We start from the raw sequence: 16,219 nt of genomic DNA, 5'->3' as shown, positions 1-16,219 counted from the left end.
GATGCCAAGGACTGCCAGCAAACCACCAGAAGCTAGGGAAGAGGCTTGGAACAGATTCTTTTCACAGCCCTCAGAAGGAACTAACTCAGCCAACACCTTGATTTTGGATTTGTAGCCTCCAGAACTGTGAGACAATAAATTTCTGTCGTTTAAACCAGTTTGTGGTACTTTGTTACAGCAGCTCTAGCAGACTAATACAGTGCTTAATATCACTTTGCAACCAAATATAGAAATATAGCACCTCCTGACAGCTGTAATGGTTAATGTGTATTTCCTGTCAAACTGTCAATACTAGATATCAATTGACATTTGATTACTTAGTACAGATCAGACCCTGTTGTAAGTACTTTACAGTCTTAGCTAGTTTAACCCTTAAAACCAACTCCGTGAGATCTTTGGAGAAGTGGTTGATTTCAGGGCTGGGGCAGGGAAAATACAAAATAAGCTGGAGAGTATTCTGGTGCCAAAAAATAAGGAAGTGTTTATGAAAGGATGGGGACATGTTGAAAGGGCACAGGAGCCAATGTGAAAGAGCGCCCAACAAGGAAAGTTAGAAATTTTTGAGCAACAAAATAAATAATGGTGATATTGGATTATAACCCACATAATTAAGATATTTATGAATACTTATTTAAATAAATAAATAGATAAGAAAGGACTGCTCTTATAGTAAATAGAATGAGGGAAATAGAAAATCACTGTTGGAATACCACAATGCTAATTGCTACAGGCGAGATCCATTTGATGAATGCTAAAATCAGAGGGCAAAATTTTGCGAAGACACAGGATATTTGAATAATCTCAAAGTATATTCCTCAAGATATTTATTATTTACAAGGGGAAAAACAGTAACTTATGGTAAAGAAACTCTGTGGAGATTGCCATAATCAAGTGATCAAGGTTAACATCACTAGGAATAAGACATTAATATGACATCATGTATTTCTTTTATGATGCACTGAGAAAGGCACATCAGTTCTGTGGTGGTCTTGTCAAAAATGTATGACCTCGGGCTTCCTTGGTGGCGCAGCGCTTGAGAGTCCGCCTGCCGATGCAGGGGACACGGGTTCGTGCCCCGGTCCGGGAGGATCCCACATGCCGCGGAGCGGCTGAGCCTGTGCGTCCGGAGCCTGTGCTCCGCAATGGGAGAGGCCACAACAGTGAGAGGCCCGCGTACTGCAAAAAAAAAAAAAAAAAAGTATGACCTCATTCTAATGAGAAAACATTAGACAAATTTAAATTGAGGGACATTACACAAAATAACTGACCAGTTTTCTTTACAAGTGTCAAGGTCGTAAAAACAGGAAAGACAGGAAATGTCACTGATGAGAGGAGACTAAGGAGATTTGTATCTTTTCTGTAAAATAAAAAGTTGACATAGAAAACAAACTTATGGTTACCAAGGGGGAAAGGTGGGGAGGGATCATTTAGGAGTTTGGGAATAGCAGATACAAATTACTATATATAAAATAGATAAACAGCAAGGTCCTATGGTGTAGCACAGGGAACTATATTCAATATCTTGTAATAAGCTATAATGGAAAAGAATATAACAACAAAATACATACATATATATATATATATATATATATATATATAAAACAGTCACTTTGCTGTATACCAGAAACTAACACAACATTGAAATCAAATATATTTCAATGAAAAAAAGTTGAAATATTCCTATAAGATAGGTACTACTGTTATTCTTATTTTACCATGAGGAAATTCAGGCACAGATAGGTTAAATAACTTGTCTCAGTAGTATATACAGTTAGTAACTGGCTAAACTTGGGTTTCAGCTCAACAGCCTGGTTCTAGAGCTCCACTACTAAGACACTAAACTATACAACCTTTCCTTGATAAATTTTGTATAGGTAGAAGGTGTGCAGGAAGTAAGGATACTTTGGTATTCCCAAAACCATGAGTGAAAAAACTGTAATCATCTCTGGAAAGTTGAGCTACATGAACTAAATGTTAGATAAGATTAAGTGTTTCTCAGGTATTTTGCTGTATTGGACTTTTGTAATTTATATGACAAAATTCTTAATACATGTAACTTACGGTTAAGTAGAGAGTAAGATAAACAAATTAGTTTTAAAATTCAGTGGCTTTGAGGACTTCCTTGGTGGCTCAGTGGTTAAGAATCCACCTGCCAATGCAGGGGCACGGGTTCGATCCCTGGTCCAGGAAGATCCCACATGCCGTGGAGCAACTAAACCTGTGCGCCACAACTACTGAGCCTGTGCTCTAGAGCCCGTGAGCCACAACAACTGAGCCCATGTGCCACAACTACAGAAGCCGACGCTCCTAGAGCCCGGGCTCTGCAACAAGAGAAGCCACCGCAATGAGAAACCCACACACCACAGCGAAGAGTAGCCCCTGCTCGCCACAACTAGAGAAAAGCTGTGTGCAGCAACAAAGACCCTACGCAGCCAAAAATAAATAAATTAATTACAAAAAAGACAGTTTAAAAATTCAATGGCTTTGATAAAATTTGCTTTGTCAGTGATTGTGTTACTGGCTGACACTTAATAAGAAGTAATAAGAATCACTTCATGTTGCTTATACACAAGGAAAATCATAGGTTTGTTTAATCATGGAATTAAAATGTGACATTCAAATGAGAATTGTCCAGTCACATCAAGAAGGCAAAAGTACAACTGAAAAAAGTCTTTGGATTTGTAATATCTTACAGAAAAGATAATAGCTTGTTAATTTGCAATTCTAAGATCTGAACAATAAGAGAGGCTTAAGCTGAAACATAGTGAATTTTTTTTAACATCTTTATTGGAGTATAATTGCTTTACAGTGGTGTGTTAGTTTCTGCTGTATAACAAAGTAAATCAGCTATACGTATACATATATCCCTGTATCTCCTCCCTCTTGCGTCACCCTCCCTATCCCACCCCTCTAGATGGACACAAAGCACTGAGCTGATCTCCCTGTGCTATGAAACATAGTGAATTTAAGTCATATATATGGAAGAATTTCCTGACTAAAAAGGTTGTAGAAATATTAAGAGTGGGTTATGAAATCACCTGGAGATATTTCCTTTTTAAACAGAGAAGTGATTTCTTGGAAGAGCTAGGCATACTCAGAACCAGGAGTATACCTACAATACTTAACAGATTTCTATTTTGTGTTGTATAGAACCATATTTGTTGATAATTAAATATTCTTGTTAGTTTTAGTTGGTCTTCCTTGCCTCAATATATGCTTCCTTTTATCAGAACTTCTTGATGACTGACTGAATAAATTTATATAATACAGAATAAATTATATGGCATGGGTTGGGAGTGGGATAGGAAGAAAAGTATTAGAACATAATGCTGTATGAAGTTTTGTGTGTATGGTGGCACAGGAGTATTAAGGACAAATGTTAAAATATTGTTGGAAGAAAAATGAATAGCCACAGTGTTCAGGATAAGATTAGTTAGGCTTTGATTGAAATGGTCATTTAAATTGCCTTTATATAGGAGGATATAAAGAATGTACTATTAGGGATTTTGAAAACTATTTTGGAGAAATAAGCTTAGCTGAAGAGATTTGAATGAATACAGAAGAAATGCAAATACAGAAGGAATGCTGTTTTAAAATTAGATATGTCTAATCTTTCTATGAAAAGGAGCTATTTTAATTTCCGGAAACTAAATAGCTTCCAGAAGCTATTGATCATAAATGGGTAGTAATATATGAAAGGGTGCTAAAATATGTCTTTGGACAATGTAAAAGAGCCACCTAAGTGGACTATAAGTGGACTATACTCTTTCTCTGGAGTTTTGGGTTACCCTCAATACAAGGAAGATACAACAACTTAAATGCTGACCAGATGAGAGAGACATTGAGATCCTGATCTACTATTTGGAGATTCTGTCTTTTTTTTTTTTTTTTTTTTAATTCATTCATGCATGCATGCATGTATGCTGTGGGTCTTAGTTGCGGCCCACGGGATCTTTTTTTTTTAGTTGCGGCATGTGGACTTTGGGGCATGCATGCGGGATCTAGTTCCCCAACCAGGGATCGAACCCCGGCCCCCTGCATTGGGAGTGCAAAGTCTTACTCACTGGAACACCAGGGAAGTCCCTGGAGATTCTGTCTTCAAAACAAAACAAAACAAAAACTACCTTGAACTAAAATATTTAAGAATTTATCCTCTATACCTAAATGTTATATACTTGTATTGTAAGGTATATGTATTGCCAGTTTTAAACCCCATGAGAGCAAAGACTTTATTTATTGTAATTTTTTAAAAATTGGTATGCTGGGGCTTCCCTGGTGGCGCAGTGGTTGAGAGTCCGCCTGCCGATGCAGGGGACACGGGTTCGTGTCCCGGTCTGGGAAGATCCCACATGCCGCGGAGCGGCTGGGCCCGTGAGCCATGGCCGCTGAACCTGCGCGTCCGGAGCTTGTGCTCTGCAGCGGGAGAGGCCACAACAGTGAGAGGCCCGCGTACCACAAAAAAAAAAAAAAAAATTGGTATGCTGAAAAATGTGTTTTACTAGAGTTGAAGGGAGGGTATTTTCGAGCTTTGTTTTTCTTTCTTGGGTTTTTAGTTTTGATTACTTCATTATTGTATTATTGAGAAATGTTTTTCCAAAGTCAAAACTTATTTGCTTAAATTTTGCTGTAGAAAAGTTAAGGTGCATATTAAAGGAACTACACTCACAGTTCAGAGAAAGACTTTTAATCGGTAACACAGACACTATGATAGTCTTAAACTGTTGCTTCGTCCTCCTTCAAAGCATGTGTCCTTTATTCTCCATGAAGAAAAACAAAAGGTGTATTTTTTTTTGAACAGACCAACCTATGATTGCTTGCTTTTTTTCACTCTTAATGACAATTTTTAATGAACAGAAAATGTTAGTTTTAATGTAGATAGATGTATCAGTGTATAAAAATCTGATTTTTATGTCCCATTTTAAGACGTTTTTCCATAGCCTGAGTAATGAAGATAGTCTCCCCTATTATATTTTAGAAATTTTGTTTTGTTTTTTTGTGTTTTGTTTTGCTTTGTCTTTCACATTTAGGTTTATAATTCAACTGAAATTTATCTTTATGTGTACTATGAAATAGATGTCAGGTTTAATTTTTTTCAGTATGGATATGTAATTATCCGAGCATCATGTATTTAAAAACATTTCTTTTCCTCAGTTCTCTGCCATATCAGTTTTATAATGACCAACTGTCTATAAATTCATTGACCTGGTTCTGGAATTTCTATTCTGCTAATTGCTTAGTCTACCCTTACAACAATACAAAACTTACTATAACTTAATATAAAAATTACTGATTTACCAGAGAGCAAATCCTCCCACCTTATTGGGTTTTTTTTGTTTGTTTGTTTTGGGTTTTTTTGCGGTATGTGGGCCTCTCACTGTTGTGTCCTCTTGCGTTGCGGAGCACAGGCTCCGGACCCGCAGGCTCAGCGGCCATGGCTCACAGGCCCAGCTGCTCCGCGGCATGTGGGATCCTCCCAGACCGGGGCACGAACCTGTGTCCCCTGCATCGGCAGGCGGACTCTCAACCACTGCGCCACCAGGAAAGCCCCTCCCACCTTATTCTTTTTATTTAAGAGTGGCTTGGCAATTCTGGCCTTTTGCAACCCTGGGGAAGGTTTTTTAAATAGAGCTTCAATTTCTTTAAGATTTTCTTTTTTCTTTCTTATTTTTCTAGGACTTTGTACATTTCATCTACTGTTTCAAATTTATTAGTGCATATTACTCATGTTTTTATGTCTGCAGGATCTGTAATCATGCTTCATTAATTTCTAATACTGGTTATCTGTACCTTTCATTTCTTCTTGGTAAGACTTCCTGGAGGTTTATAAATTTAATAGTTTTTTGTTCAAAGAACTTAAACAGGCCTTGTTGACTCTCAGTTGTGTGTTTTCTGTTTTATTTCTGCTCTTTATTTCCTTTCTTATAGTTTCAATGGTTTATTTTGCTGGTTTTTTCCAACTTCTTGAGAGAGGGATATATAGCTCATGTTTAGTTTTTTTTTTCTCCCTAATATATGCTCATATAAGTGTGTGTGTGTGTGTGTGTGTAATTGTATAAATTTCCCTTTAAGTACTATTATAGTAGTGTTTTGGAGATTTGCTCTGCAGTATTCTTGTCATTGAGTACAAAATGCTTTCTGATTTCTATTTTGATTTCTCCTTTGATTCATTGGTTATTAGAAGTATATTATGTGAAAACACTTGGGGACTTTCTAGTTTTCTTTATATTTTTGATTTCTACTTTAATCGTACTGTGTTCAGAGAATATATTTTCACTGTTTTTAATTTTCTTGAGACTTTATGGTCCATATGTTATGTCAGTTTTAATAAATATTCCCTTTGTGCCTGAAAAGAATGAATTTGTTAGGTGCAGAATTCAATATATGATCACTAGATCAGTTTTGTTAATCAAGTGGTTCAAATATTATGTGTCTTTATCAAATTTTTGTCTATTTTGTTATTGAGAGAGGTATGTTAAAATTTCCCATGGTGATTGTGGCTCTGTATATGTATCCTTGTAGTTTTTCCATTTTTAACGTATAGGTTTCTGAGACTTTTTTTCTGGCCACACCGCGTGGCATGCAGGATCTTAGTTCCCCAACCAGGGATCGAACCCGTGCCCCCTGCAGTGGAAGCGCAGATTCTTAGCCACTGGACGTCCAGGGAAGTCCCTGGAATTGTTATTGTGTTCTTGGTGACTTCAACCTTTTCTCGTCATCAAGTGTTCCACTATTTCTAGTAATGCTTTTTGCCCTAAAGTTTACTTTGCGGAGCACAGGCTCCGGACACGCAGGCTCAGCGGCCATGGCTCACGGGCCCAGCCGCTCCGCGGCATGTGGGATCTTCCCGGACCGGGGCACGAACCCATATCCCCTGCATCAGCAGGCGGACTCTCAACCACTGTGCCACCAGGGAAGCCCGAAGTTTACTTTGATGTTAGTATAGGTATACCACCTTTCTTTTGGCTAATGTTTTCATAGTATTTATATTTTTCTATCCTTTTTAATTAATTTATTTATTTTGGCTGCCCTGCCCGGCATATGGGGATCTTAGTTCCCTGACCTACCAGGGCTCGAACCCGTGTCTCCTGCATTGGCAGGCAGATTCTTAACCACTGCGCCACCAGGGAAGTCCCTCTATCTTTTTACTCTCAACATTTTTGTATTCTTATGTTTCAGATGTGGCTTAGTAGTCATCTAGTTAAGTTTTGTGTTTGTCCAGTCTGATAATTGTTTTTAAAATTGGAACATTAGTACATTTACATTTAATATAATTATATATTTGGATTTAAAATAAATCTACCATCTTCTCAATGTGCTTTCTTTTTGTCCTGAGTGTTTCTTTTTCTCTTCTTGTGTTATTTGAATTTGTAGCCTTTTAAAAAAGTATTCCATATTCTTTATTAATTGGGAAGTTATACAATTTTCTTTTCTTTTTCTTTTTGTGATTAGCCCAGAAGTTGTGGCATGCAGCCATGACTTACAAAAGTTTACAGGTAATTGATTCCTTTACCCTTCTGGGCAGTGCAGGGACCCTGGCAGTCTAATTCTACTTACCATTCTTCCTTCTGACTTGACTTACTATGTGTACTTTAAGTGTGTGTGTGTGTGTGTGTGTGTGTGTGTGTGTGTGTGTAAAACCCCATAAGATGTTATTATTTCAGACAGTGATTATTTAGATTTTATTTTTACAAGGAAAACTTTTTATTGAAATGTAACATATAGAAAAGCATACGAATCTTAAGTGTACAGCTTGAATGAGAAAAATTGCTAGTTATATTGACCTGAATATTCCCATCGTTACAAAATTATTTCTTACATTGATTAGTAAATTTGGCCTTCTGGTTCTAAAACCTCAGTTCACTGAGTTTTATCATAAGTGTGCCCCTGTGAGCTATATCTACTTTCATTTTTCCAAGAATGCAGACTCTGGACAACCTTAGTGAATACTGTCTACTTGATGGTTTCTTTCATTGATTATTTCATTTAGTGCTAGACAGGGACCAACATTGAGTGTAGCCATGAACAAGATAGATGAGGTTCCTGTTCTACAGCTTATCATTTGTAAGTTGGGAGAGGTAAACTAGTAAATAAATGCACAAACAAGATAATATGAGTTAAGTTCCTTATATTGCCATTTTTTTCTTATTTTTCCCTGTAAGAAGTGGATCATGCTTTTCTACACTTAGACTTAAAAAGTTTTTGAGTAAAGTTAATGCTGGAAAAGCTAGTCTTATGCTAGTACTTATTTTGAACTTCCCACTGAACTGTTCTTTGAGGGTACAGATTATTTCCAAGTTATCTTTTTAAAAACATTTTTTTATTGAAGTATAGTTGATTTGTGTTAGTTTCTGGTGTAGAGCAAAGTGATTCAGTTATATATATGTATGCATGTATGTATGTATATATATTCTTTTCCAGATGGTTTATTATAGGATATTGAATATAGTTCCCTGTGCTATACAATAGGAGCTACTTACTTATTTCTTTACGATTGCATTGGGTGTTCGTTGCTGCACGCGGGCTTTCTCTAGTTGGGGTGAGCGGGGGCTGCTCTTTCTTGCGGTGTGTGGGCTTCGCATTGAGGTGGCTTCTCTTGTTGCGGAGCAGGGGCTCTAGGCGTGCAAGCTTGAGTAGTTGTGGCTTGCAGGCTCAGTAGTTGTGGCTTGTGGGCTCTAGAACACAGGCTCAGTATTTGTGGCGCACAGGCTTAGTTGCTTCACGGCATGTGGGATCTTCCTGGACCAGGGATCGAACCCATGTCCCCTGCATTGGTAGGCGGATTCTTAACCACTGCGCCACCAGGGAAGTCCCTAGGACCTTTTTGTTTATTTTATATATAGTAATTTGTATCTGCTAATCCCAAACTCCTAATTTATCCCTCCCCCAGCCCCCTTTCCCCTTTGATAACCATAAGCTTGTCTTCTAAGTCTGTGAGTCTGTTTCTGTTTTGTAAATAAGTTCATTTGTATCATATTTTAGATTCGACATATAAGTGATATCATTTGGTATTTGTCTTTCTCTTTCTGACTTACTTCACTTACTTAGTATGAAAGGTCCATCCATGTTGCTGTAAATGGCATTATTTCATTCTTTTTGATGACTGAGTAGTATTCCATTGTGTATATATACCACATCTTCTTTATCCATTCATCTGTTAATGGACATTTAGGTTGCTTCCATGTCTTGGCTAGTGCTGCAATGAACATTGGGATGCATGTATCTTTTTTAATTAGTCCAACTCGTCATTTTATCCTTAAGATACATTCATAGATGAATGTTAACTTTGTTGTAGGAATAAAATAAAAGCCCTGCTGCTATCTAAAATACTTCTAGAAATACAATCTTAGGCTGAAAGTATTTTATTTTATTTTATTTTATTTTTTTGTCCCCCTGCATGCCTTGCAGGAATCTCAGTTCCCTGAACAGGGATCGAACCCGGGCCATGGCAGTGAAAGCGTAGAATCCTAACCACTAGGCCACCAGGGAGCTTGGCTGAAAGTAGTTTTGAGAGGTAATTTAGTTTTTCTCTCCTCCAGGCAGAACCACATCTGATACTGAATCCATAAGTTCATAATGTAACCAGGAAAGAAAAGTTCCACAAAACTGGTTTACATGAGCAAAATCTCAGGCTCCAAGGAACCTGTTATGCTTGAAGAATAACCAATAGCTTTCCATCATTGTCAGATGGTATTTGTGTTTGGCAAGGTTAGGAGATGAGACTAGAAAGGCTCAGCTCAAGTTTGAATGCCTGCTAAGGATATTTAGCTTATGGAGACTGGGGAGCCTTGGAATGTTTATAAATTGTTGAAACATACCTCTGGCAGTATAGAGGATGGACACTTTGTTTGCACGGTGCTTTATTCTCTTGTTCACCCTCTTTCAGTGGTTGTAAACTCCTTTGCGTTCAAGGCCTTACTTACATTTGTTTTTCATTCTCATCCTCCAACCTCCTTGTTTCCTAGCACTTGGAAGTTTTGGAATGAAGTGAGAAATAGTAGCCATCCAAGCATTAATATATTTGTTTATGTTTTATTCATCTTTGGTAAGAGTAGCCAGTGGGTCATTACCTTTATGTGAATATCTTTTCTGTCTTCACGTTTTGTGTAGTCAAATATTTTTTGTTTTTACTTTGGATGTCTCCATTTCATCATCCTGGAAACTCATATCATAGGTCTGATGCCTTTAACGTAAATATTATTATAAAGAAATAAAGCATATTTATTAAAAAACAACTTTTGAGCCATAGATGTGAAATTACTTATTCAGCAAATATTTTATACAACCAAATTCATTCTCCCCATTTTTGAATGTAATTGTACAAGTGTAGTTGTAGTTCTCTTCTTTTTTTTTTTAATCATCTTTATTGGAGTATGATTGCTTTACAATGGTGTGTTAGTTTCTGCTTTATAACAAAGTGAATCAGCTCTACATATACATATATCCCCATATCTTCTCCCTCTTGCATCTCCCTCCCATCCTCCCTTTCCCACTCCTCTAGGTAGTCACAAAGCACCGGGCTGATCTCCTGTGCTATGTGGCTGCTTCCCACCAGCTATCTGTTTTACATTTGGTAGTGTATATATGTCCATGTCACTCTCACTTCATCCCAGCTTACCCTTCCCCCTCCATGTGTCATCAAGTCCATTCTCTACGTCTGCTTCTTTATTTCTGTCCTACCCCTAGGTTCCTCAGAACCTTTTTTTTTTTTTTAGATTCCATATATATGTGTTAGCATACGATATTTGTTTTTCTGACTTACTTCACTCTGTATGACAGAATCTAGGTCCATCCACCTCACTACAAATAACTCAATTTCATTTCTTTTTATGGCTGATTAATATTCCATATTCTTTTTTTTTTTTTAAGCTTTAGGAAAAATGAAATCTTTATTCAATTAAGGTCTTTAGAGAAAGGCTACTAGCTTTATGGAACTTCAGTGTTGTTGACTAGGTTCGCTACATTGGAGTAGTGTTAGCTTGGTTTAATTGATTTTCTGTTTTGCTGTAGAATTGCATCACCTAGATGAGACATCTTGGCTGTGATATTGCAGTGAGTTTTGCTTGCAGCTGAGCTTTTTCGCTATGGTCCCTAGGTACGTTTTTCAGGTGTCTTCATTACCATGATGGACTACAGGTAGTGTTGTTTTTGTGTGTTTGCTTGTTGTATTTTTATGCTTAACTTCTAACTAAAATCATAGCGTCTGATTTAAGGTACTGTTATTATCATAGCACATTAATCTTTTATAATGGCTTATTTTTGTGGGGAAAAATTAGAATATATAAATATCTTGTTGTCTGTTTCAGTATTATCTGACCAATATAACTGACCAGATTATGAAGCAGTTCATAAATGTTCATTTATATAGGTTGTAGAATAATTGAGACTTCTCCTTTTATGCAAACATTAGTCTTATAATCTTTGAATCCTAAGTATTCTTGAAGAGTATATTATGTGAGGAATTACTTTACCACTTACAGAAGTTATCTCTTAAATTAGTATACCTTGGTCTTCTAGAGGCCCAATAATTAGTTCCTCTAATCTTTAATAATCAGCCCCTTTTTTAGTTATCTTTGGTGCTCCAGTATTAAAATTATTATACATAGTAAAATTTACCATTTTAACTTATTTCTATGTGTACAGTTCAGTGGCATTAAGTATTTCACATTGTACAATAATCACCACAATGGATTTTATTTATCTATCTATTTATTTATTTATGGCTGTGTTGGGTCTTCGTTGATGTGCGCGGGCTTTCTCTACTTGTGGCGAGCGGGGGTTACTCTTCATTGTGGTGCGCAGGCTTCTCATTGCAGTGGCTTCTGTTGTGGAGCACGGGCTCTAGGCGTCCCTTTCATTGGCAGGAGGATTCGTAACCACTGAGTCACCAGGGAAATCCATGATAGATTTTTAATAACAGTTTTATTGAGATGAAATCATACATCACACAGCCCTTTTTTCCATGGAATCTGAGGGAGCTCTCGCAGATTTTGATTTCCCACTCAGGACTCGTATCTAGATCACCATGGTGACTGAACAGAGGTTGATGCGAGCTATTAGAGTTTTTTAATTTGTGGACCAGAAGTGATGAAACTCCAGTCAGATGTTGCCATACCGATTCCAAAAGACCATCAGGTTCTAATCAAAGTCCAAGCATGTAGTGTAAACCCAGTGGACACACAAATTCACTCTGGTACCTACAGTAGAAAACCACTTCCACCTTATACTCCTGGATTAGATGTGGCTGGGATAACAGAAGCTGTTGGAGAAAGTGTATCTGCTTTCAAGAAAAGTGACAGAGTTTTCACTACCAGCATGATCTCTGAGGGCTACGCAGAGTATGCTCTGGCAGCCAATTACCCTGTTTACACACTGCCGGAAAAACTGGACTTTAAACAAGGAGCTGCCATCAGTATCCCGTATTTTACTGCTTATTGAGCTCTGCTCCACAGTGCCTGTGTGAAAGCTGGAGAAAGTGTTCTGGTTCATGAAGCTAGTGGAGGAGTTGGGATAGCAGCATGCCAGACTGCTAGAGTTGATGGCTTAAAAGTTTTGGGCACAGCTGGTACTGAGGAAGGACAAAACACTGTTTTGCAAAATGGGGCCCACGAAGTGTTTAATCACAGAGAAACTAATTATATTGATATAATTAAGAAATCTTTTGGTGAAAAGGAGTTGATGTGATTATTGAAATGTTAACTAATGTAAATCTTAGCGATGATTTGAATCTTTGTCACATGGAGGACGAGTAATAGTTGTTGGCAGCAGAGGTCCTGTTGAAATAAACCCACGGGAGACATCATGGCAAAGGAATCTAGCATAATAGGAGTTGCTCTCTATATATCCACCAAGGAGGAATTTCAGCAGTTTGCAGCAGCCCTTCAAGCCGGAATGGAAATTGGTTGGTTGAGACCAGTATTAGGTCCTCAGATTCCATTGGAGAAGGTGGCCCATGAAGATGATATGCAAAGCAGTGGGGCTACTGGAAAAATAATTCTTCTCTTAAAATGATTAATCATTTCATAGATTTCCTATGGAGTTAGAGGTCTCTTACCTCAGTTTTATGTACACTGCATTTGCTTTAATTAGTATTCATTTGATTCAGTGAGTTCCTTATATTTAAAAAAAAGATTTATAAGGGCTTCCCTGGTGGCGCAGTGGTTGAGAGTCCGCCTGCCGATGCAGGGGACACGGGTTCGTGCCCCGGTCTGGGAAGATCCCACATGCCACGGAGCGGCTGGGCCCGTGAGCCATGGCCGCTGAGCCTGCGCATCCGGAGCCTGTGCTCCGCAATGGGAGAAGCCACAACAGTGAGAGGCCCGTGTACCACAAAAAAAAAAAGAAAAAAGAAAAAAACCGTTTCAACAGACAAGCTATTTTGCATTTCTTCACTATATATTTTATTTATAATGAAGCTCCTTTGCTTTTATCCACCACTGTTTCCCCCACCACTATTTTGCCTTTTATCTCTTCAGATTTTTAGATTTACTTTTTAATAGATTCTGATCAGTGTTAAATAATGTAGTATGTGTATTGTTCCTGACTTTACTATGATTGGTTCTAGGGTTTTGCCTTTAAGTACATAGGTATTCTTATATATAAAAAGTATTTTGGAAAAACATATACCAAAGTTTTAATGTTAGTTATGTATAGGTGGTAGGATATATGTAATTTTCACTTTGTTCTTGGTCTTTTCTGTGTTGCCCGCTTTATAACATGCATTTTGCTCTTTTATATAAAAAAGGAGGGACATTTTTCAAAACAAAGTAAAAACTGTATGTACTATTTACTAATGAAGAAATGCGTAGATCTACTCATTGCTCCAAAAAGAGACTTCTTCCCAAACATCAGTTTGCTTTTGACCAGGGTCTAGGGAAACTAGCTTTAGCTGTTCAACCTGCTATTTTAGATTCTTTAAAATAAGATGTTTGGGAGTAGGTGATTTTATGGGATTCTTCCTTCTTTGGCTCAGTTTTTTCCTCAGGTTTTCATATAGCACATGGATGGAGGACATTTTAAGAGGCCGGGATCAGGTCTCTAAAAATCAAAAGTTGAAATCAAAAGTTACTTAAATTCATACAAAAACATGAGTGACTAGGTATTGTTTTTTTTTCCTCCCCAAAGTATTTACATTTAGGAGAGCATTTGAGATATTTATTTGCTCAGTTCTTTTCCAATTGATATAATTTCTTGTATCATTTAGTATTTATTGAATCTATGCCAAGCTACTGGAAATATAGGAAAATTAGATATGGTTCTTGCCCTTGAACACTGTGCCCATTGGTAAGGATATTGGCAGTATACCACTATTTTTTACCTAGTGGCACTTTCATGTGGATTAACTTAAAAATACCAATACAAAGTAGTATGAATCTTTGGGATTGCCCTGCCAAAGAATAGAGATCTGATCCTGAAATGAGTTTCAAAACAATTTTCCATGTCATTTCATTCTTACTCTTAAACAGTCAAGTTCTTGCAGCCCTCATACCCCTCCTAGAACTCTTCATATTTAGTTTTTATGCTTCCCGAGATTAAGCTTTGATTCACTGAATGAAGTGGACCTGACCCTTATATTCCCCAGGTTACTGTCCAGGAAGTTAACTATAATTTCTTCCCAGTGTAATCCTAGTTCTTTTTGTTAGGGGTCAAGTAAATATCTGCTTACCTTTTGTGAATTAGAGATGTCAGCATAACTGATTGTTTTCCTCCATCTCTTCTCTTCATTTTCCTCACCTCTTAACTAAATAAATATTCTTTTACCTGTGCTCTCAGTTTGAGAGATTATCTTTTGTTTGTTTGTTTGGTTTTTTTTTTATAAGGAGGAGGAGAGGAAAAGGAAGGGGGGTGGGGAAGAAGAACTTATTTAGTTGTTTTGGCTGGGCTGAGTCTTAGTTGCGGCACACGGGATCTTCGGGATCTTCGTTGCAGCAAGTTTAGTTGCAGCATGCGGGCTTATTAGTTGCGGCCTGCTTCTTAGTTGCGGCATGCATGTGGGATCTAGTTCCCCAACCAGGGATCAAACCCAGGCCCCCTGCATTGGGAGCGTGGAGTCTTACCCACTGGACCACCAGGAAAGTCCCGAGATTATCTGTTATTAAAGAAAGACATTTCAACAAACTCAGGCCTGTATGGTTTTTTTTGTTTGTTTTTTTTTAGTGGTTATGTAAGTATTCTCTTTTTATTTGTCACATAGGCCTGTATGTTTGTAAATTATTGTTAGTTGAACCATTGCAGATATTTCCCAATGAATTGAATCGCAGTTCTCTGTAAAAAAATTGCTTGAGAACCCAATTTAATGTGTTAACTGAATCAATCTTTTTTTTCCTTTTCATTTCAGTTGGAAAGACATCACTGATTACCAGATTCATGTATGACAGTTTTGACAACACCTATCAGGTATTTTGTTTATGCCAACCTACTAGTTGTCTCTTATGTGTTACAGGTCCTTTTAAAAATTCATTTATTTACATTCAGACATGGATATAAAAGCATTTTCTGTAATCTGTAAAATTCTCTATAAATACAAAGTATAACTGATGATGCTCATAGTCCTCAACTTTTTCATTTGATTTCTTTAGCTTCTCTTCCAAAATCTATTGAAAGATTATTGCTAATACCATCTGGGATAGAAGTAAGAGTGATTATAGCTATTCTCTTGGAGAGATTTCCTCCAAGTCTAGGATTCTGTGACATTTTCATCTATACTTGAAGTCAAGAATAAGTGAGTACTATAATTAGAAATCATTAACAGAAGGAGATTTGGGAAGTTCACACATATATGGAAAATTAAATAACTCATTCGTAAATAACCAGTGGGTCAAAGACAATCACAAGGGAAATTAGAAAATACTTCGAGATAAATTAAAAAAAAACCCACAGCATACCAAAACTTATGGAATACAGCTAAAGCAGTGTTATAAGGAAAAGAATAGATACATTAAATCAGTAATTTAATCTTCTATCCTAAGAAACTAGAAAAAGAAAAGTAAACCTAAAGCAAGCAGAAGTAAAAACTACTTTAAAATGTAGGTTTTATTATTCAGGTGTGGTGAGGCCAACAGATCAGGAGATGATTGCCATTGTAAAGATAGTTTACTATACTCACAAATCTCAAGAGGAAGGGACACTCCAGGCCATATGAGGGGGGCACATGGAAGAAGTACTGGTATTGGTCAGGAGGTGAAGGGGGGGTGGGCAGGAAATGTAGGCACTAGCCTTTATT

The 16,219-nt window shown here is 37.3% G+C and overlaps 1 protein-coding gene and 1 pseudogene across 10 annotated transcripts in view; both read left to right on the top strand.

The window, feature by feature from the left end:
• The window catches only part of RAB6A (RAB6A, member RAS oncogene family), an 88,274-nt gene that overhangs the window by 14,322 nt on the left and 57,733 nt on the right, over positions 1-16,219 (top strand). For 9 of the 10 annotated variants that reach the window (XR_007479000.1, XM_049714281.1, XM_004279774.4 and 6 more), the window contains one exon: positions 15,335-15,393. Coding sequence is in view for 9 of the 10 variants with exons in the window: in XM_004279774.4 (XP_004279822.1) it covers positions 15,335-15,393 (59 nt within the window). In the remaining variant the exon portion in view is untranslated. Of the gene's footprint in view, positions 1-11,027; positions 11,093-15,334; positions 15,394-16,219 lie in introns of those variants that run through there. The other variant, XM_049714282.1, reaches the window with a different exon arrangement.
• On the top strand, positions 11,100-14,960 carry LOC125965285 (zeta-crystallin-like; annotated as a pseudogene).

The sequence above is a fragment of the Orcinus orca genome, chromosome 8 (genome assembly GCF_937001465.1).
Source record: "Orcinus orca chromosome 8, mOrcOrc1.1, whole genome shotgun sequence".
Classification (NCBI taxonomy): Eukaryota; Metazoa; Chordata; class Mammalia; order Artiodactyla; family Delphinidae; genus Orcinus; species Orcinus orca.
Note: the sequence above shows the minus strand (reverse complement) of the source record. Positions and strands in the feature narration are given on the sequence as shown.